Below are 23163 nucleotides of genomic sequence, written 5' to 3'. Positions count from 1 at the left end.
GAATGCATAGTGGGCTTTCAAACACTGTTGTTCACTCGCAGCTGTTTAATGATGTGTGACTGCAGCATAAATGTTGTTGCGCTTTAAAGGGTGTGTTTTGCATTTGCCTCTTTAAGTTTTGCTCGGCTCCACAGGCTCCACATGGCAGATCAACTCCCTGCAAACTAAATCAGAAATATCTTTCTCTTCTGCATGGTTAGCACAAATGCCACATGTAACTGAAGTCAAAGTTTGATCATCGACATACACAGGATTCCTGCTGACTCTAGTGCAGCGCTACTGTAGCTTTACAAAAGAAAATAAAAATACAATAGAAATATGTTTTAACAAGCATTCAAAAAGTGTGACATTCTCCATTGTTTGTTATTGAATTGAACTGTTCTCCTTGTTTGCTGATTGTATATAGATTGGCTGCAAGATGGCTGTGACCTTGTTCTTATACTTCCTGGCAACCAATTACTACTGGATCCTTGTTGAGGGTCTCTACCTCCACAGCCTCATCTTTATGACCTTCTTCTCGGACAGAAAGTATTTATGGGGATTTACTCTGATTGGGTGGGGTGAGTTCTGCTTCACTGGCATTTTGTTTGCATGCACTAAGTTACAACTTCATTAAACAGACTTAACACCAAGCAAATTAATTAAAGTATTTAATTTTTGATGGCCTAATTAGTATGCAAAATAGTTGGGGAGGTGCCCTTGCTGATGTTGGATTAATAAGTTAGAGAAGACAATGGAAACTGTGTGAAAAACATGCATGAATGAAAATGGGCTGTACAGTTCCTGCATTGTACACACTGTGCGTGTAATTTACATAAGCACAGCGCATACAATGTGGATGCTGTGTAACCCAGGTTCTACACATATGTGTAAATGATTACTTTTTTCTTGATTTAGAGTATTTTTTTAATAGTTATGGCAATATCATTTTAATATTGTTTTTTTTTTGTTTGTTTTTCTTTCAGGAGTTCCTGCTATGTTTGTGACAGTTTGGGCAACTGTGAGAGCCATGTTTGCAGACACAGAGTGAGTGACTGGCACAAATTATATACAAATGAGAAATACTAAGCTCATTAGTTTCTTGAGGTAAAGGTGCAAACAAAAATGGTGTAATAATTATGTACAGTTTGCGTCTATACCTTCATTTTGCTGCTCTTGTGCGGTGTTTGTGGAACTTGTGGAACACTTGTGCACACAGGACGGTACAGCAGCATTATACACAGGTCCAAATTATGAAGGCTTAAAGAGAGAAATTTAAAGATGTGAAGTTTTTAAAAATATTTGTATTAGTTTTTTTGACAATCCAGAGAAAAAAAGAGTTAGAGTGGATTCGGTTAGCCGGGGAGAAAACTGGCCCTAACCTAACTTGGATGCGCCTCAAACCCCTTCTGACTGACACTATCTGCTGTCACCACATTGGTCCTGGATCACGGTCGAACTGAGAACTGGAGCTTAGAGCTTACAGCTAAGCTGGTATCCAGCAGCTGTCCAGTGGAACTAAACCACATTTCCCTTCACAGTCAGTAATAGAGCAGCACAGCAGTTCTGCCTCACTACAAGACTTTTTTAGTGGCGAAAACCAAGCATGACAATAACGGCACCTCTGACATGTGCCTCCAGCAGCAATTGGTCGTATAGAGCAATGGTAGGCATTCGGCTGTATAGCAGATGCCATATTTGTTCAAATCAACCTAAATCAAGCTCTATCTACATATTATTTCATATTTTGTCAACAAATCTATTGTTCTCTCAACTAAAAACTCGCATTCTTCAGAAAAATATGCAGAGGAGATGATTTCAGTGTCCTCTTAGACACTCGTAGCTCTGGTTAATGAAGTATACTATGTCAACTTATCTGTTTTTGTTACAAATTTACAAAAGGAACATTATTATTATTATTTTAGTACCTTTATGTGAAGCCCAGGTATAATTCATCAGTTTGTGAGGACTTAGATATCATACAGATATTTGTATGAATAATTATATTATATGATCATATTATTATATTGCTTCCTTGTGACACTGTAGAATGGTTAGATACATTTGAAAGCGAGGGGGAAGAAATGGTTAATCCCCTGTCTAATTTACATCTAAATACTCAGTCATTTTGTAAAATGATGGCAGTGATCGTTAGAGATACACCACACTGGGACAGCTGCATCTTGGATCATCACATGTAGCAGCTTACTCCGCACTTATCTCTCTTATCCCTGTTTTGTTGTTGTTTACCTACTGCAGGTGTTGGGACTTAAGCGCAGGCAATTTGAAATGGATATATCAAGTGCCTATCCTAGTGGCTGTAGTGGTAAGTACATGTTCACAGAGTTTCACTTCACCTGTGGCATCACAGCTGCTGGATATAACACCTTATTATTGCAATAACACTTAATTACATGATTGTGTTTCTATTTTCTCACCAGGTTAATTTTATATTATTTCTGAACATCATCAGAGTCTTGGCGACTAAACTGCGAGAAACAAATGCAGGAAGGTGTGACACAAGACAACAGTACAGGTACTGGCATGATTATTATTATTATTATATTATCATTTAAGTTTTTGTTTTTTGCGGATTTGCTCATCATGTGACCTGTTCAGTTTTCTGTCTCTCAAAGAATTCTTCAGATTGCTTGCTTTCTCTGACAACTCATCCAAAATGTGTGTTCAATTATTATACCAATAATTATTATGATTTGCTGGAGAAAAGATGGAAATGTTTGCTACTGAAACCTTATAAATAAATATATTTTTTAATTTAATTGCCTATTGACTAATCAGTTAATCAGTTATTTAAATAAATCAGTGGACTCTGAAAAATTAAATGCTTGTGCCCCATAATGTGTAAATGGTTTTGGAAACCATGTAGTATTTTGGTTAAGATTATAACATCTTACTGTCCTATTACTATTACAGAAAACTTTTGAAGTCCACGCTGGTGCTGATGCCACTGTTTGGTGTCCACTACATCATATTCAATGCCATGCCATATACAGATGTGTCTGGGGTTCCTTGGCTTATCCAGATGCACTATGAAATGCTGTTTAACTCCTTCCAGGTAAAGCTGCTGTAGTACAAATCTCAGAAATGCTAATTTAGCTCTGATGGCTCTTCATAAATGTGTTCTTTCAAGTTGAACAAATCTGATTGACCTTGGGGTTAACACGTCTTTATCAACAAAAACACAGTCAGTGTCTCAAGAAAACGTGAGCAGGGATCAGTTAGTTAATAGTTGCTCAATCCTGAGAGAGTTGTTTGTGGTTAGATTTTCATTTAGATAAAGAGGAGGTGAGGGGTGACTGATGATTTAAAATATCATACGGAATAGCAATCATACAGCTAAATTCAAGAATGACACAAGTAAAATCATTTTCTTCTCTTTTCCAGGGATTCTTAGTTGCAATAATATATTGCTTTTGCAACGGGGAGGTAAGAACTCTTTTTTTTTTTTTCAATAAATACTCCAGGATAAAGTTTTAAGCAGCTAAAGAGGGTCTTTCTCTTCTTTCAAAGGTGCGAGCTGAGATCAAGAAGTCCTGGAACAGGAGGACTCTGGCTCTTGACTTCAAAAGAAAAGCTCGAAGCGGCAGTAACACTTACAGCTATGGACCTATGGTATCACACACCAGTGTTACCAACGTCACTGCCAGGGGACCTCTGGCTCTCCACCTCACCACAAGACTGGGACCCGTGCCTGTGAACGGGCACAGGAACCTCCCCGGGTACGTGAAGAATGGCTCCATCTCAGAGAACTCTATACCTTCGTCAGCACAGGAGCTGCACATTCCCGAAGAGGAGCATTCTTCTCATACACAGCCTTGTGAGGATGAGAAGCCTTCGCCCGTGGTGGAGGATGAGACAGTGATGTGACCTCCAGGGCCGTTTGTGTAGGGATGAAAACTGGAAAAACAAACGACACAGTCTCAGGCTGGTCTGAAGGGGATGGCCGCGTGCATCAGCACTGCAGGTTTTGTCTCCTGTGAGCGTGGCTCACTGATGAGGCACACGGCAAAGAAGGTCTCACTGTAAAGGAGCTGGGTCGCTGTTAGTTGAGGGCTGACGACCCTCGTTGTTGGTGGTAAATTGTTTTAACTCTTTCAACAACTACTTGCCACAGTGAATGTGTAAAAGGCTGAAAACAGACTGCCATTTCATATTTCTTCTCCACTGCCACAACTGTTTTTTTGTTTTGTGTTTGCTTTATTGGCAAATGCTAAATCACGACTGGCGTTAATTGGTCGCAGTAATCACCAGGAAGAGCCTTAAAAACCTATTTAAAGCCAGGTGGTTTGTGAGTGCACTTCGTGGCACATGTGTGGGCAAGTTTACAGATTAATGGAGTGCGATTAGTGTTGGCTTGGCTTAAAAAAAGTATTAACGCTACTATTTTGAGGCATATGTTCATGCTTTCTGGCATGTTATCTCATTTGTTCTGCATTGACTTAAATCCACTTCAGTGTTAAAGGGAAGGTACTCAGGTAAGTCCTCTGTTGTTGCACACCTATTTTTATACTTATAAAGTGGTGTTTTAGCATGGTCAGCATTTTTCTCCAGGGGATGTTGGCATGTTATATAAGGCTCTGTTAAGCATTCTTTTCTTAAATGTACAGTTTATGCTATTTAGAAATATCCAGTATCCACTGCTTACTAATTACAACAGATTTCACAGACTTCAAATGAATGTTTCACATTCAGATTTTCACTAAAAATACCCAAACCAACACACAACAGGGTGCCAAAGTAAGATTGTCTCATTCTTTGGTTTCAGTGTTAGTTGAGGTAAAGAACAAGCTCATGAAAATCTGAAAAAATGTTCCCTCTAGAGCTTTCCAAAAGAGGGAGACCCCATTAAAATATCCAGGAGTGCAGAAAACAATCACATTCCAGTCAAGTATTAGTTAAAATAAGAATTCAGTAAAATGTTTAATTACGAAATGACTGAAATTCTAGGTGTTACAGATATGAAGGAAAACGTAGAAATTTATAGCAGAAATAACAGTAATTTTTAATGAAGGGTCCAGTGTTTTGCTGCTTTTTCATGTATATAAGTCACAATGTTTACAAAGATCAGAAATACATTCTAATTGTGAGCTAATAGTGTATATGTGTATGAATATGTTATAAAACTATGTTTCAATGTAATTTGTTTTTTCATGTGTTTGTTTACGGAACATTTGCAATATTTTATGTACATAGTCCAAAACAAAACTGGTGAATATATTTACATATGACAGGGCATTCAAACTAGCATTTAATTCAGTATTCCACATGAAGTTTTAAACTCTGTAACTTGTACCACAGTTAACCTGCAGGGTTTGAAGGTTAGTTCACATAATCTATTGTACCAAAGAGAAGGGGCATGAAGTCCTGTCAGAGAGAAGGTTATTTTACTTTTTTTTTTTTATTTCATTGTATTTTTTATTTACCATGTTGTTTACAGTGACCAAAAGGTTTTAAAGTCACCCTGTCTCCAAAAAGAGGTATTTTCTGGAAAGTCGAGATAAAAGATCTAATTAGTCGCTACTTGGTGACTCTCTTGACTGTCTGCTTGGTAAATGCCCGATTAATGATTAATGATTTTATATTAGATTCAGCTACATGGAGTTTTACCTCACATAGATTTAATCTAATATGTGACCCATGCTAAGATTTGCTCCCACGTTTTTACATCTGGTGAACACTGTTTGATGGCACGCACTCTTCCTCTTGCTGTTTTTTGCTTTTGATGGCAGCACACTGACTGACTCATGTTCACAGTCCCCACATTTGCTACCCCTGTTGCTGGATCTATTAAGGGGTGTGCTTCGACTCAGTTTTAAAAGATTAATGTGCATTCTGCTCCAGTGTGCCTGCAAGTCTATCCAGCGGATTTACACTGCACCTAAAAGAGTAGATAGCAGTAGTTAGCACTGTCTCCACTGTTTTTTTTTTTTTATTAAGCATCTGTTTAAAGGATAAGTAAATCACACTGTTGGGTTCCAGTGAACAGGTACACTGTAGAATTAGTCCCACAAACAGCATCCTGAGGGCAAATGTGTATTAATCCACAGCTATAAATAGTCCCCAACAATGCACCATTTACCTCATTTGAGGAACATTTGTTCATTATTAGCTACAGTGCTCAGGAGTTCTACCTTTCTTTTAAACAACTAAATTAAATAATTGCAGTCTACTTGCGGAGATTTACAGCTTGTCTTTAGTGGCATAAACAAGAAAAAGATTGACTGAAGAGACTGGTAGGAAAGAGTTGAAAAATGACTAATGCATTTATGTTTTTGTGTCTTTTTGTAAGAAGTAATCATTTTAGAAATATCTGCAAACCTCATTTGAACCAGGCAACTTCCTGTTGTTCAAGGCTCACCAAATTGTTGTAATTCTCAATAGTTGGCAGTGGAGCTCTGAGACATTTCCATGGGGATTGATGTTGACTGGGACTAGATGTTGAGTGGACTACAGCAGGAAATTATGATGGGAAAAGGCTAAGGTTGAGGAAAACACCTGATAATCATATCATACTGTCAATAGAGGTGAAATACTGTATGTACAACTTTTAAAACTGCCACTGACTGATGTGGTTCTTCCTTAAATACAACCTGGCTCTCCACTATTACTACTTGTCAAGTAAACATTATGTTACCGCTGCGTAACCCAGATGATTCTCATTGATTAAAAGGTCAGACAGCATCAGAGCGTCTTTATTTTAGAAACACTTAAAAAAAATGATTTGAGCACTTTAGTATCATATAATACAGCAGTTTGTTCTGATTGTATCATGTAAAATGATTGTGTTTTGAAATGAAGTGTACGTTAAGGTCATAGAGCTAATGTTCAAATACCTCTCATGGAAGTAAAAAATATTGTTTCATTGTCTTTTTATTCATCTTGTGCCACAGCGTACTCAGTGGAGTCTGTCTTCATGCTTTAGATAGTGTGTGGTCAGTGTTTTCTAAGACACATCTCACTTTCTCATCACGCCTTAGTGACATAGGGACTTTGTAGCTATCAGTGTAAACTTGGAATAAAATAGGAAGATGTTTTCTGGTTTCCATTGTTCATAAGTGAATTGTGAATATTTCAATAAAATTATAAAATTACTGTACTCATATTGTAATGTCCATGATGCCGATGTCTTCAACATAAGCTTGTTGTTTATTTTAAACACAATACAAAGTTCATTTTAGAAAAATGTGTCTAAAATGCTTGGAGTTAAAAATATGAAGTTATCCATTTCACTGTTTGTCCGAGTTCACTTTTGAGCTCTCTTTGCTCCCCCTTTAGCGCCTCCTTTGCCTCCTTTTTCTCCTTTGTCTTCTTTTTCCTTTTTGTCTCCCTTCTCTCCAGATTTCTTCCCTTTTCCTCCCCCGTCTTCTTTTTTGGATGCTCCCTTTTCACCCTTCTTTGTTGATGCTTCCTTTTCATCTCCTTTCCCTTCTTTGGCACCCTTGCCCTCTTTCTTGCCTTCCTTGTTCTTCTTTGCTCCTTTATCAGCATCCACTTTCCCGGAAACTGTTGTTACCTCCTCCTTTTCTTCTGCTTTTGCAGCTTCAGGAAAACAAGAAAAAAATAAGGTTAAAGGTTTTATATGGCAACATCAGGTAACATCAGAGTCCTGCTTTGGAAAATGCCCAGCTAAGTAGGCTGCATGTAATGAAGGCATGTCTGTTTCTATCTGTTCTAATAAGCATGGTCTGTTTATTCTGTTAATAGGACTGTTTGAAGCACTTAATTGGTGAGAAATGAACAACAAAAGTTCAGAGGCTATAAGGTTGAATAGATCCTTAAAGTTAGTCGACTGGAGTTGGGGATTTAAGTAGCAAACACAAAGAAAAGCCTATTTATAATAAAATAAAATGTTACTTCCACTACTACTACTAATATCTTGGGAAATGAGAGCTAGATGAAAAGATCAATGCCACCCTCACTTCGGTCATGTAAATATAAAGCTATAGTCAGCAGCCATTAGATTAACATAAGGACTAGAAACTAGAAACAGCTCTGTCTGAATGTAACAAAATCCAGCTCTTCTAAAGCGTTCTTGACGGCCATCTCATTTATTTGATCCATACCAAACAATTATGGTGACGTGAGCGATCCAGTGCAGATTTCACAACAACAAATGAATAGCACTCCTGTCCACGAAAGTAGTCTGACTTATAATCTGCCGATCAAATAAAAGTGATGTAATTGAGTTTGAGAGGTGCTGTTGGGTGAATTTTCTTATCTTCAGTCAGAGCCCAGTTTCCAGTCTGTATCCTAAACCAAGCTGTAGGCTGTAGCTTTGAATTTCGCAGACAGCTACAAGCATGATAGAGACTATTGCACGTAATAGCATTTCAGAACATTGCTTTAAATTCTCACTGACTCATATTCAATCTGCTCTGCTTGTAAGTAGGTGAAATTACATCTGAAATTTGTACAATATACTATATTGAATAGACCCCACTGCTTTTTTATGTTGAAGGCTACATCTAATTACAGTTTGTTCTATTTCTACCTCTGTTAATTTATTTAAATGACTTTTTATAAAGGCGTTGAAAGACACAGCCCACATTTCTACAGATGTTTATAAAATCTTTGTAAAATAAAGCTGACACTAAGCTAACAGGGTCCAACAGGTCCTCAAAACATGTAAGATCTTCAGGCAATAGTTGATGAAATGACAAATGACACCTGACTGAGCTATGGACCAACATGAAACACTGGTGTGATTGTACACTTGAGGAGGTACATTATTGTTTCAAAACTGTGAAAATTGCTCAAAGCAAAGACTCCATGCAGTTGTGGCCAAACGGAGCCTCCTCTTTTTTTTTTTTCTTTTTTTTTTTTGTATGTTTTTCCAGTAGCAAAGCAAACGTTTTTCCAGTGCTCTACAAAAGCTGCAGAGACGCTGGATACACAAACTAAAGCCAAGGAACCAATGACAAACACACACCAAATGTCAAACGCTGCTAGAGAGGCCTGAGTAGACTGAATGTATTTTGGTTTCAACGTTACTTGTATTGGGTGAATCCAGCTGACTTAGAATAATCACTGTTTTGTGGGTTTGTTTTCACTGTATTCACAAGCTGTCTAGCTTTTATGCCTTTCCCCATATATCACTTCTATTCCTTCTTTTACTTCTTGTTTCTTTGTATACCTGCCTGATTTGGACAAACTTCAGAAAGATGGTGTATCTGTACAACAGATTAAAGCCAGGACTTGTAAGGACTAAATTATATTACAAACGTTAAAGACTGGCATGTCTTTGTCCCTGTGTCCTGCTGTTTACAACCCAGTGTACTGTAGTGGAATAATTAAAGGTCAATATCTCCCTCTGTGAAAGGCCTTGACCCTCACACCATCACTATATCTCAAAGGTTCAGCACAGAAACAGATGGCACAGTATCTGTTGAAGCTAGAGGCACAGTACACTGTTCATACTCCCTTGACAAATTGTAAATGCTAATCGCATAAATGATGTTGCCTGCTTTTCAGGAACTGTCTCTCTGACATCACTGATACAACGTGATTTATTAAAATAAGTTTGCATATCCTGAGGAACAGAGCAGGACTTGTGACCAGTCCAAATTCCTTTTCGCAAGTCCGTCACTCATCAGTCGCTGTGCCGTGAACCTTAAACAACCTTTTCCTCACTGCCCGCTCAGAGCTAGAGGGGACAGATGTGTAAGAAATGTGTTTGAGTTGCTGTAACAGCTCCAAGACTCCGGTGACACTGAGAACTTCTTATTTTCAGCTACTTGAAATTATGCACTTTCTACTGTAGAAGAAGCAGGTCTGGTGAGAGTTGATGGTCGATGACTGAAGGTGCCAAATAGGAGGGATTGATTCACAGTGTGAGTTTTTTTAAGTGGTGGTGTGAGGAAGATGGACAACATGGATAAAAGAGTCTAAAAGCGTGTCTTCTTTTTCTTTCTCTTTGCAGAAGATATTGACTGTGAAACTGGAAACTTCTCTTTGTCATATTTTGCCTCAGATGCTTTTAACGGTGCAGTAAGTACGTATAAATTTAGACGCGGAGAAGATCGAATCTTAATGGAGAATGTCACCTTAGTGGTTAAAAAAATGGGCCCTATTTTATTGTATGAGTTCAATTTCATTGTCACAAAATCTATACTCCCTTCCAAAAGTATTGGAAAAGTGAATCCAATTCCTTTATTTTTGCTGTAGACGGAAAACATTTGAGTTTGACATCAAAGGTTCCTATGCTGTCTTCTAAGTTGTGTATGGGATCCAGATGTAAACATCTGGAAATGGAAGCTGAAATGTTGATCTTTAGTCTCATATTCATCTCTTGATTTTGAATTTCAAATGTTTTCAGTCTACAGCAAAACTAAAAGAATTGGCCTCACTGTTTCTAATCCAGTATATTCATGCACATATGCACAACAGAGATACAGTGGTTGAGTGTAAGGCATTTTATTGTGGAGAATTTACTGTAGATTTGGTGTCACTTGTACTGATTGTTCTGGGGGTGTATTGTTGCTCTGCATAATCAAACCCCCACTCTATGAAAGAGACTTTAAACAGTTTTGATTATGAATTTCATTTTGTTAAAAGATCTTCACTACTTCATATTCAGCGACAGTGTGTTCACTCTATATTCCTCCTTTGAGGTGACTTGGTTTGTCACATTGTTATTGCATATTTTATCTCAGTGTGACCTAAATATAACATAATCACTGGGAAAAAGCAGTAATTTGCATATTTGCTTGTACATTTATACTCATCATTAGTTAGTCTAGGAACAAGTTCGGGGTTGAGAGTTGCTAAGAAATGCATTCATACTCGCTCTTTAGACTTTATGCAATCACATTGCCTCAGCTCCTCTTCCAGTCATACAGTTGATTAGTTGCTCAAATGCATATTAGATCAACCTCTGTGAATACGCTAAAGATTGAGTTGCTCTCGCAACAGTAGTTTTATCAGATTATTTTCTCCACTCTAAGGCAGTGAGATCTAGTAATATACTCTAATATATAATTGTATGATGGTGCCTTAATGCTTCAACTTCATAACCAATAAATGTATTTGTGTACATGTTATGCATGGTATATCAATAGAAACAGGACCAAACAGATATCAGTCTGTATTTGTTACTATTCTTAACCTGGAAGAGCCACAGCTAAGCGATTAAGATAGCTTAAAGACCGACAAGGCAACACTCCGAATTCCTGAGAGAGAGAAAAGAAGAAAGAACAAGAACATTTAATCTGATGGTGACATCCGTGATCATATTTAATTAATATTAGTAGAAGGCAGTGTGTATGATTTGCATCACTCAAAGTTCATCTTTTAAGAACATAGACAGGGTGAAAACAGAAACAGAGCACAAACAAACATGTTTACATGCAGCATGCATTACAATTAGCACTGGTTACTGCAACTTTTAGGTTGTTTTTTTGTTTTTCTAAATTCTACTTAATTCAATTTGGTTAATTTATACTGTATAGAGCCAAATCCAACAAAAGTCTCAAGGCACTTTACAACGTAAGGTTTAAGACCTTACGCAATATAACAATACAAGTAGAAGATTGATTTTATAATAGAATTTTCCAACAATATTTTCATGTGCCTATAAATACGTGAAGCAAGAGAGCGGCAGAATTTTAAGTCATGATTTGTGCATGGCTATTAAACCTTTAAGGTTTTAATAAACACACAAAATACAAAAGTATAAACTACAAAAGTCAAGCTGCCTTAAACAATCAAATCATATGGATATATTTGTACATTAGTACAGTCAGTATTTTGTAGTCACACTTTACTAGTAGGCTGAATTTTAAAATTCAAATTGTGCTCTACTTTCTAGACAGACATTTCAAAAGTGATGAGCTAAATGAGTTGAATGTCTTTTTTTATTAGCTTGAATTTGAGGTGGTTGTTAGATGCATGGATGGGAAATATAGAGTGCCAACACATGTGTACAGTGTATGTAAAGTCATTCAGCGAAGAGAGAGAGTGTTTGAGATAAGAGCAAAAGAAAAGGAGAAATAAATTATCCCGTCTCTGCCGAAGTGAGGGAGCTGGGGTGTTCCTCGCTGACCCTAGCTACTGAGAGCTGGCTGTTGTTAGCACTTTGAGATTGGACCTGCTCAGAAACTGTCTGTACTGCAGAGGCATCAGGATTAGCTGGAAGAAGAGGAGAGGAGAGTAGAGTAGAGTAGAGTAGAGTAGAGTAGAGTAGAGTAGAGTAGAGTAGAAGAAGGAAGAGAGGTACAAAAGAGAAGAGAAGAGTTTAGTATGACAGAGCAATAAACAGATCAGGAGAAATTAACGTGAAGAAAGAATTTTAGGTGCAGAGATTTTAGTGAGGTCAAAGCAAGAGCCAGTGAAAATTAAAATTGAACAGACAGAAGCAAGTCTTGAACTGTAATTCTAGCATTGAATACTCTTCTCATCCACAGTGACTCACCAAAGCTGTTTCTCCTGCTTTTAAAATCTCTAGGGTGTGTCTTTATTTAAAGAGGTTAAGAAGCATAATGCTATCGAGTTATTTAAACTGCAGGGTTTTACTGTATTCAGTAACTAACAAGCTGTGTGATTCCGGGAAAACTCCAGTCAGCATCATAGCTTGAGCTTATTATCAATTTAATATAGTCATGATAATATTAGAAAGATATTAGGAAGGTACTCACATCCTGGGATCTCAGTCAGCTCATTCAGAGGTGGCACTGTCTCTAATGTGTTGGCGTATTTCTTGGCAGCCTGTCTTTGCGCATGTCGTGCCTCGATCTCCTTTTTGGTTCTTGGGATTCGACATTTAAATATACAGCACAAAGTGATAACTGAGGGAAACAAAAACAGACTTGGTGACTTCATTTGATAATGACATGTTACTAATTGCAACATTTTTTTCGTGATGTCCCAAATAGATTTACCCAAATTGCACAAATTATTTAAGTTACCTCAAGTGGTAATCAGAATAGTTTTGGTTTTATTTGTCATTCCCAGCAGCAGCTATTAAACTGTGGGGTTTGATTATCCAGAAAAACAGAGATATTGTGTATGGAACAGAGAAAATGTCCTTCTAAAAATGATCCAATGGGTAGTTTGTGCAAGCAGCTTGGTACAATGCATAGTTATGTTTCATTGTTAAGTTAAATCCCAGACATTGAGAATGGCATCACATGAGAGAGTGACAAAGCCCTCTATGGGCAGTAGATAATCAAAAAATTATATGTTGTATTAAGAAGAAAATGAACTACATTGACCAATAACTTCTGCTGTAGAGCCAGCTAATTTCCTGAATGTCCGATAAGAGTCTATGAGAAAAATGCTTTTTGGCTCATTGTATGAATGTGGACCTTTTAGTAACAGTTTCAGACACTATATCAAAATTGCTTCACAGCCCAGCAACTGTTCATGGGGTCAGAAGCCTGTTGTTAATTTCCTGTTTCAAAGCACTAGTCAATAATATTTCCTTTATCCATGACTACATCCATTATCCTACAACTTTATCCCAAAACATTTTTCCTACCATCACAGGGGCTCTAAAAAAGAGACGAAGTTGGAAGCCTTGTTAGCCAGTGGTACCACTGTTGTTCATTTAGCAGGTTTTTAGGTTTCGGTTTGTCTGTCTGTTTGTTGTTTGTTTAGAGAGTCCACACATTTAGCCCAAACTGATCTGAGCAAATATCAGACACAGTTTCATTCATGACTTCTGTGATCCACTGACTATTCTTCCAATTCCAAGAAAGGTTTCACCTATCCTGTCAGATTTCTCTATTTTTTTGGCTCAGTATATGTAATGATCCTCTTACTTTTCCAGTCGCGTGATCATAAGGTTGACATTTGGGTTTTGAGTCAAAAATCTTCACAACTGTCACATAGATAGCCATAAAATTTTACATAAATGTTATTTTCATTCATTTTACTAACTTGATTGGACTTTTAATCCAGCATTATCATCAGGTCAAATTGTTATTTGTCTTATTTGATTTATGGCAAAATACCTCAACAAGCCCATCAGCCAGCTATACTTTGTTTGTGTGCTATTAGCATGCAAATAAGTAAACATTAATAGAAAGAAAATTAATACAAAATGCAATGGTAGATTTGTCATTACCTGAGAAAATAAATTGTATTTTTGAGACGATTTGTTGGTTCAAATTTAGAAGCATCTGCATTTGACCATTTTAGACTTTACCTCTATTCATGCTCAGCTGCTGCTATTCATTGGATGACTCACTTCTGGAAACACAGAAGTGTTTTTTTTTTTTCTTTTACATAATATTATTGTCATTGCTACTAATCACACTGTGTTTCATAATCAGTATGTAGATGAAAAATCGCTTTAATGGACATGTTTTGCCTGCAGTTAAACAGCTACAGTGTTTTCAAGGGAGATTTGTGAGAGTGAAAGCAAAGTGATTTCAGGAGGTATACTGACCAATTGCTAAAACAAACATTGAAAAGATGCCAATGACCTGCCATAACCGCAGACCCCAGAAAACAACCGTTTCTGAAGTAACAGGATCTGGCTTCTTTGGGGGTTCTGTGGGTAAAAGCTGTGGGGAAAAAAAAGAGAGAGAAAATATGTTCTTAAAGTATCTGCAAATCATAAATAAATCTTCACTTACAGGTTTTACAACAGAGAATAAACCTCAAACATGTTCCTAGAGGAACTCAAGCTTCACATCTTTTAATAATATTGCTCAGTTTTTTGTGTGATACTTTGATCTGTGAGCAATATTTATATCTAGTATACACACCGTAGTTATATATTAACACAACTAGGATATGAAAGGAGCATTTGAAGTCCTTAAAGGGCACAGATTCCCTGATCACCAGTTATCACACAAGTGTCACATGGCAAAACATCATCAATGGTATTTTCAGTGTCATATCAGCACAGTGGTATCCACAAGTATATTTGTGCTATTGTCCTTTTACATCATCACCTTTCTGACTTCTGTAAGAATCAACCTTAAGATCACATATTGTATTCCGCTATTGTGGTCGACCTGTTCATTAGTTATTCTGAACTCACACAAAGTTCCTGAGATCTCGGATACAAAAGCACCGTGAGATCAAATGACACACCTGACTTAAAGATTTTTTTTCAAACCACTGGTACAATGAAAATGAAACAAAACAGGTTTTCAGAGGTGAAAAAGTCATTTTTAAGTGGCTGCCAAGAAAACAAACACCCACATTACCTACAGGTTTTTGTGCCTGTGTCTCCACCTAAGCCTGCCCTTACTCAACAGCAACAAGTCCATTTGTCTGCAAACGTGACTGGTGTGAGACAGCGCAAACATTTTCTCTGAACTTTTACAATTGCCTTAAATGTCTTAATTCTATGCTGCACAAAGTTTAGTCAACAGTGTCCAGAAAAAAAAAAACACTTTTCCAGTCTCAAAACACCTGGGTCCAGAGCTGGGGATTGAGGAATATAACTTATAAAAACGGTGGATGTATGTGTCTTTGTGTTGGATCAATGGTTTGGATCACTACTTTGGTAGAGCCTGCAGTGTCAGTTCCCTAATAAAATCAAGATGAGGATTTTTCCCTGTCTACTGTACATTGATCCCTTAATTGGATGATACGAGGTTGTTTTGTACACTGTACACTTTAGGCAATAAAGCAACACACAAGGGACCTGAAAATGGACACTTATGATATTTACCGTCGTTACTGATAACAGTATCATGTGGTGAAATAGAAAACTGTTCTAAAAATAAGCGAGGTTGATGATACAATAAATACCATGTCTTATCCTCTGCTGATAATGCGGCAGAGATAAGCTTACTACGGTAGAAATAGCACAGGTTATTTGAACATGCATCAAATAACAACGTATGGGTTATTTTTTAACAAAGAAATCAATCTGGCACTAAAATATTAACAGATGTTAATATAATCATATAATTTGCACATAAATAGTCATTTTCCATAACATTCAAAAAGCACCAGGGCAAAAGAACAGGCTGTTTTGCTGTTTATTGGATCTGATAGGCATCAACAAGCCAACATGCCAAATGTGACAAGCTGTCTTCAGGGCCTCTATACTGTTTGTCTGCTGAGGAGGTCACAAGAGGGCTTGTGAATTACAGCAAAAAAAAAAAAAAAAAAAAAAAAAAACTCCACAGAAAATAGTTTGAATGAATTTACTCTGTTTGTGAAACTCCCAAAAAAGGCTAAGCCTTGATGAGGATATTTAGCACACATTTTTTTGCTTCCAGAGTGATTGTGTAATGCTTAGTCCTTCCTTCTGGGGGGAGATTTTATGTGGCAGGATTAGTGGTTTTAAGCTTTAAATTTTCTTTTGGTCTCAGAAGCATACTGACCTCAAGTTACCTCACATTAATCATTATCTACCCAAATTTGTGACAAACACTTTTCCACTTAAAAAAGAAAAACTACTACTAATATATGGTGAATATTGCCAAAGTGAAATCCACTATTTTCTATTCCATAAATTCACAAAATCATATCTAATTGAAGATTTGATTTTCAGAACATTGGTTTAGACAATAAGAAACATTGCATATGAATTTTTTATGCATGTGTTAAAAGTCTTGCCTGCAGCTGGTTTAGACATCACTCTATCTGTCCAGTAATGGATGGTGAAAGTGGCTAAATCAGAATTTCTACCACCTACCAAAGGTGTTCCACAAGGATCCAATTTGGACCCTGTTCTGATTACTATTTTTATAAATAAGGCTGTCTTGATTGTAAAATGTATGCTCTGTTCCATCTTTTACTGAGAAATTACAGCTCGCTTTTAATGTGTTGCAAAATACATTTATCTGAAATTAAACACCATTACAATAGATTCCATATTTCAATTTAGACTGGTTTGGTGGTATGGGGGCACTGTATATCAACACACCACTGTTTCTACTTTGAAGCCCATAGATTCCATTTGTCATTATGTCTCTCGGAGATACGGTAGAAACATTGCTTTCTATTTATATATAAAGCCATTAGTGGAAAATAATCATCAACATTAAGTAAAAGAAGCACATTTATGTCTGTATATTTTTTTTATAATTTTAGAATCATTTTATAAAATGATTATCTTTCTGTTTGTTAATGTTTTATTGAGGCTATGTCTAATTTTTGCATTTGTATAATATTTTATTATTATTATCATTATTTTTAGTTGTAAACAGGGTGTTGCTGTAAATGAGCATGTGCTGTAGGCTCAGCCAACTTCACTGTATAAATAAAGAATAAATAAGAAATGAAACAGACACATTGCTTTTGTTTCTTCATGTAACGTGTATGAAATAATACAATAAATAAATGAAAAAACATGGACAAAGTATTGAAATCCCTTAATATTTTGTAGCACATCCTTTTTGAGGTAATCATTGGATTCAGTGCTTTGTGCAGCTCTTAATCAGACTTCTGCAAGGCCACTACAAAATGGTCCAATGTTTTCTTCTTATCTATTCTTGGAAAGATGTGTTTGGGTTATTATTCTGTTGGTAGGGCCATGATCTACAGCTGAAACAAAAATCTCTAACACTGATGTTTGTGCCTAAAAGAGGGTTCATACAAATTGTTATGTCCCCTGTGTTTAAATTATATTTTCTTATATTTGAAGACAATGTTTGTTTTTTTATGCCAAGACAAAACCACCACATGCACCACAGACACATGAAAGCAAAATCGATGTCACCCAAGCACTCAGGTGTGTCTGACACCTGCAAATGCTGAAATTATAGATTTTGCCTAGTATTAAAATCATATTTACTTTAACAATATTCTGTCACAAAATAGAGCCTCTCTCTTTTACTTCTCTATGTTAGTTACTGAGTTTCTATGAATTTGTGTCTGGAAGTTTCTCTAACTTTCTAGTTCAAGTGTTTGCAGCAAAGCAAAGTTTTTTGAAACAGCTTGTTGTTAGTAATTTCTTGTATCATTATAAAGAAATGTTTTAGTCATGTTTCTTCAGTGTACCGAGTCAATTGTCTATTTTAAGCATAAATGAAGCATAATTACTTCATTACCTTGTTTTTGCAGGCAGAGTCACAGTAATAGTCTTGTTTTCTGCAACCCTGTAACCCTCTTCTATTCTCCCAAGAGCACAAAAAAACTAATTGCCATACCAGGACATTCATAGTCCTGTTGGCAGCGATTTACAAACATGTGGCTTGGCTGTTTATGTAAGATATATCCATATAACATATCAGGTTTCAGCATTAGTCGCACCTTGTCAAGTAAGGCAAATAAAGCAACAGCTCTCGAGACCAAACAATAAACATGGATTACATACAGTAAAAGCTCCAATTGAAATGACACCTGCAAACATCCAACCTCAGGATTCCCGAGAAGAACCTGTGGAAGGCATGATGATGTATCGGGCTCTTACCTCAGGATCCGGGATCTGAGAGGACACAGAGGACAAGCACTGAGTCAGCAGCACTGCTCCCCAGCCCTGCAGTAGGAGCTGAGGTGGACACATGGGCTGATCCCCAACCATTCTTTACCCCTCTGTCTTCCTGCGGCCACCCTGCCCCCTCTCTCCCTCTTCCTCTTTCTCTTTCTCTGTCTGCCTCCCTGCCTTCACTGGCGCCGTATACCAAACAGGACCACAATGTCCCAGTGTGATTAATGGTGACTATGATGCTGATGGCTTCCTCCCATCCCCACTTGTCTGCTTCTATGCTCCTCTATCTTTTGCCTTTCTACCACAGTGCTGCAACAATCCAAAGACACCAGCGGACACCACTGCAGCCAGCTGAAAACTGCTTCACTACAACAAGGGAGCCAGCCCCGCAGTTAGGGTACATTAATTAATTAATAGACCTGGTGTGGTTTACAGCCAGCTCATCCTGCCGGGGACAGGGAGTTAACACATAGTGGGGGGATGGGCAGTACAGTTAACCACATAGCTGGCCTGCGCAGGACAGTGAAGCACATGGGTGTGAGCGTCACCAACTTTATTACCTCAAAAGGCTGGAGTGTAAAAAAAATCCTACAGCCCTTGAATATGAATAGCAAGATGATGAACCGCCGTTTTCAATTTGCACTTACCTAAAGAAGATGCTTGAATACAGCTACATATGCTCAAATATGAGTAATACGGGTGTAAATTTGCATGGTACAATTCTTTAAACTAAACTGGTCATGGCAATGTGGCTGTATAATATATTTATATGTACAGTATGTTGCTGCTTGTGATTTAAATTATAACAATGCATAACTTTCTAAACACTTACACCATATCTTATGAAATGTCAATGTGTAAATCACTCAACACTGTATCCATTTGATACAAAAGCACAATAGGAACAATGACAATATTATTTTCCTCTTCCCTATATAAAATGAAAATACCACAGAAAACACTGGAGTGAAGCACTAACATCACATAAATGGCTACTTGGAAACTAGAGAAATAAGCTGTAGATACAGCAATAAGACATTATTAATATGAATATATTATTAAGATGATTATTCCTTTGTCAGGGGAGCTTTTATGTCCTACACATCCAACAGCACAATTAGGATTCACTTGAGGCTGTGGAAAGTAAAGATAGGCAAATGTTACATTTGTCCAGCTCCAGGCTAGATGCTTCCTGGCTTTTCATTTATATATTTATTTATTACTGTGTTGCACTTTCATTACTCAACAGGACATATTGCCAGTCTGACTTTTTGTTTTCAGTCCCATCACATGTTATACTGTGTCTTATATAGTTAGAAATATTCAAACTTTACAGATTACATAAGGCCATCAGTTAAACAATTGTAAAAAAAAATAATTACTTAAGCATACTGCAGAGAGATGCTTCTTACAAGCATCATCTTCATGTCTCTGGGTAGGTCTAAAAGGCCTTTTAAAAAGGAATTCTATTTATATTTCTATTTATTTATTTATATTCTATTATAGTTATATTTGCTCAACCTTTATTTTGATCCTGGGTGAGGCTTTAATTAACACTGATGACATGTCTTGTGTTCAGTGATTTTCCTTCCAGAAAAGGACACTAGGAAACACCCATTAATCACCATAGAAACTAGGCCACTATGCATTGTGTGTATTGATTGAGGAACATAAACTTAGTATGCAGTATGAAGAATACTCAAATGTGACTTCCCTGATGATGATTAATAGGAACGTATGCTAGCAGCCTGCAGCCTCATCCTGAGGGTTTTCGATGATAATGAGAACTCTTCTCCTCAGCCTCATTCAGAAATAGGTCCTAGTGATTGGCTATTATCAGGGGTGTTAAATGCAATCACTATATATGTGCTTCATCAGCTAGATCATGTCCAGTGGGTGGCATTTTGCAGTATTGTTTACTCTAGCAATCGTGCAGAAAGCATCATTTCTTGAGTTTTTGTCATTAAATCTCTCAGTCAACCTGGTGGTATTTGAGAAACATCTGTGTAATTGTGTTGTTATTCAGCTTGGCTTTCTGTTTTTGTTATATGGTAGTTAACAATGCAATAAATTGGAGTGTCAGGAAACAGCAATGTCGGATCACAATGTTTTGTCTTGACATTTTATTAATAATATTGTATTAATCAGAATAAGTTTGAAGACCATAGGTAGCCAATTCACCCCCCTCTGATCACAATTATTACAGTCTGTTTTTGCCAAGGTCAATCATGCCACCTTATATAACTGGAATATTTTAAATGTGAAGCACCTCGTGAACCCACTCATTTAATGAAATGTTTGAGTGAGTGCGCCACCTTATTTAATGTAGTATCATTACCATGTACTTATGATTCCCCCTCGATCACAGAATGCAAAAAATGAGAACAAAAAACTGTATGAATCATAAAATAACTGCACAAATGGGACAATGGTACTTAATTATTAAACCAGCTTGTAAATTCTGGCTGGAATTTGTTACATGGCTCTAGCCATGTAGCCTTTTTACAATAAACAAAATTTCCTTTAATTAAATTATTCCTTAAATTTTTTCCTTAAAAGTCACAATAACTAGTGATAGAGACACAGGTGTTAGTGAGGTGCTGTGCTTATTACACTTTGTATTCCGAGGTGTTTCTTAATTAAAACTGTAATTTTAGCTTACCAAAGAAACCAAATGGAACCAAGGAAATATAGAATATAATATAATATTTCTATATCTATGGGTTTAAAGTCCAAACTTTATTGTGACCATAAACAAAAATCAGTATTATAATCAGGTGCCGACAATTACTAGAGTAGGTAGGCTAATATTATATGGCTGGCACACTAGACCAGCTGAATATAACAAGTAATTTATTTTAAAATAAAATATTAATGTTAGCAGCGAAGGCCATTATCTAAACCGTTTCTCCTTATAAAGGACGTGGTCATGCTAGAGGTGAAACTCCAGGTTATGGTTTAATTAAAACTACAATTTGCAATTTAAGCTATAGCATGTTCCTGGTTAAATCTGAAATTGAAAAATAGGCAACATTTGCCCACTGGATCAGATGAAAAGTGGATACTTTATGTAAATGATGGGACTCTGTACTCATCCACTTATGTGTGTGGTAAACACTTCATATCAGGTGAGGAAAATTACCTTGTTTAATAAATAAATTAGGCTTATGATTTGTATTATATTCATCAGTTCATCTGACTTTTTCCAGTGCAGTTATACAAGACAAGAGATTAGAATGAATAAAACTGCTGCGAAACATACTTATCAAACAGAATTTTGTTAAAAAGCAGTGTTGTTCTGTGAGTTTGACTGCACCTGAGGCACGGACAGCACTCCTTCACAATGCATATTGGAGCATATTGGAGCATAATTCTACTCAAAGGAATACTTTAGTTACGGGAAATTGTAGCTTAAAGTTCCTGCAGTGGAAACTCACCAATAGAGATTCACACCTACAGCATGGGCAATTTAGAGTCACTTGAAGTCAAATTACTTGTCTGAATGCAATACACAGAGCCAAAAGGCCTCCTCCAACCCTGAGTGACTTTTTCATTCTATGACCATCCACAGCGCTAAAGTCTGGATGATAGGAGAAACACTTATTGTCATTGATGCCTGCTATGTGCTGGAAATGTGTAATGTATCTATATGATGATTTCTTTTGCTGAACTACATTCTGTGTTTATTTTTTAGGAAGCAGTTACAGGAGAAATATAGGCAGGAATGACTAAGCTTCTTCAGGGTGCAGCAACAGACAACCTCCTGGGGCAACATGGTGGCTCAGCTGGCATGCCATCCACTTTTGTTTTTCCCAATTATTTCCATCTCTCTCTACTGTGAACTATCAGATAAAGATGAAAATACAAAAATCAGCAGCCTGTGATCAGTAGTGCTCATGCACACATCTCCAGAGGGCAGCACATGATAGCACTTGTGAGCAAAATGTCAGTTCCATTGTCTTGGCATGCTTGTAGAAACTTCCTTAACTTAACTCCCTGTTACTGCTCCTCTTGCAGCTGCAGTCAGCGACAAAGATTTTATATGTCAGCTTGCTGCAGTATTAGGGATATTTGCACCAGTGATAATGCAAACACATGATACATCTGATGGTTCATATTTCCAACTCTAGAACATTTTCATTTCATGTTAGCTATAAAGAAATATATACGTTGTATGAATCAATACATTCTGTCTGTCTTTCTTCGTTAATGTTTTTAGGTATGTTAACGTTGGAACAATGTCACCAGTCTGGATATTCAATTAGAACAAAGCAGCTTTTTCTTTTATTCAGCTGTGAGGCAGAATGTTGAAAAACGAAATCGATTGTTTCCGAGTTTGACAGAACATGAAGAGCAATTCAATTTAGAGTGTGAAAACTGTTCGACTATTGGGAGTGGGGGGTGAGATGAGGGCAAGTCACGAGTCAAGACTGACAGCTAGGTTACTACAGTGATTGGGGAAGAAAATCAGTCTTTAGTGGCAGTGCGTGAGGGGCATAGACTGTGGGGTACATTTTGTCTACAGGTTTTCTAAGTAAAGCTGTCACCATCTCAGACTGACTTAACTCTCTGTGCCTTTATACTAAACATCTTACAGTGTCAGTAATGCTGTACTGTGAGGATATATACTGTATATTAGATATCTATTATATTACATTGATGTATAGAACAATATATATCTATTTCTGCTTTGCTAAATACAGATCTCTGTAAGGACAGAGCTACTGCATTACAATGGGGCCATTATAATGGCAATTAACGTGTGCTGCATTGAATACATGCATGTGTACGTATATGCGCACTGCTGTTCATAGCAGATTATGCAT

The 23163-nt window shown here is 37.0% G+C and overlaps 2 protein-coding genes across 2 annotated transcripts in view; one reads left to right on the top strand and one right to left on the bottom strand.

Annotated features, from left to right (window-relative positions):
• The window catches only part of pth1r (parathyroid hormone 1 receptor), a 39281-nt gene extending 32164 nt beyond the window's left edge, over positions 1 to 7117 (top strand). Inside the window, exons 7-13 of the mRNA XM_026375361.1 lie at positions 407 to 560; positions 966 to 1026; positions 2239 to 2305; positions 2421 to 2515; positions 2914 to 3055; positions 3385 to 3426; positions 3511 to 7117. Coding sequence (XP_026231146.1) covers positions 407 to 560; positions 966 to 1026; positions 2239 to 2305; positions 2421 to 2515; positions 2914 to 3055; positions 3385 to 3426; positions 3511 to 3867 — 918 coding nt within the window. The 3' untranslated portion in view covers positions 3868 to 7117. The remainder of the gene's footprint in view (positions 1 to 406; positions 561 to 965; positions 1027 to 2238; positions 2306 to 2420; positions 2516 to 2913; positions 3056 to 3384; positions 3427 to 3510) is intronic.
• Positions 7118 to 7243: 126 nt separating this feature from the next.
• Positions 7244 to 18430, bottom strand: tmie (transmembrane inner ear). The gene is made up of 4 exons (XM_026375268.1): positions 18320 to 18430; positions 14387 to 14504; positions 12633 to 12782; positions 7244 to 7539 (listed from the first exon to the last, which is right to left on the bottom strand). The coding sequence occupies exons 1-4, from the start codon at positions 18428 to 18430 to the stop codon at positions 7244 to 7246; spliced, it is 675 nt and encodes a 224-aa protein (XP_026231053.1).
• Between the last annotated feature and the right edge of the window lie 4733 nt (positions 18431 to 23163).

The sequence above is a fragment of the Anabas testudineus genome, chromosome 17 (genome assembly GCF_900324465.2).
Source record: "Anabas testudineus chromosome 17, fAnaTes1.2, whole genome shotgun sequence".
NCBI classification, from domain to species: domain Eukaryota; kingdom Metazoa; phylum Chordata; class Actinopteri; order Anabantiformes; family Anabantidae; genus Anabas; species Anabas testudineus.
This window is presented reverse-complemented; position numbering and strand designations above follow the sequence as displayed.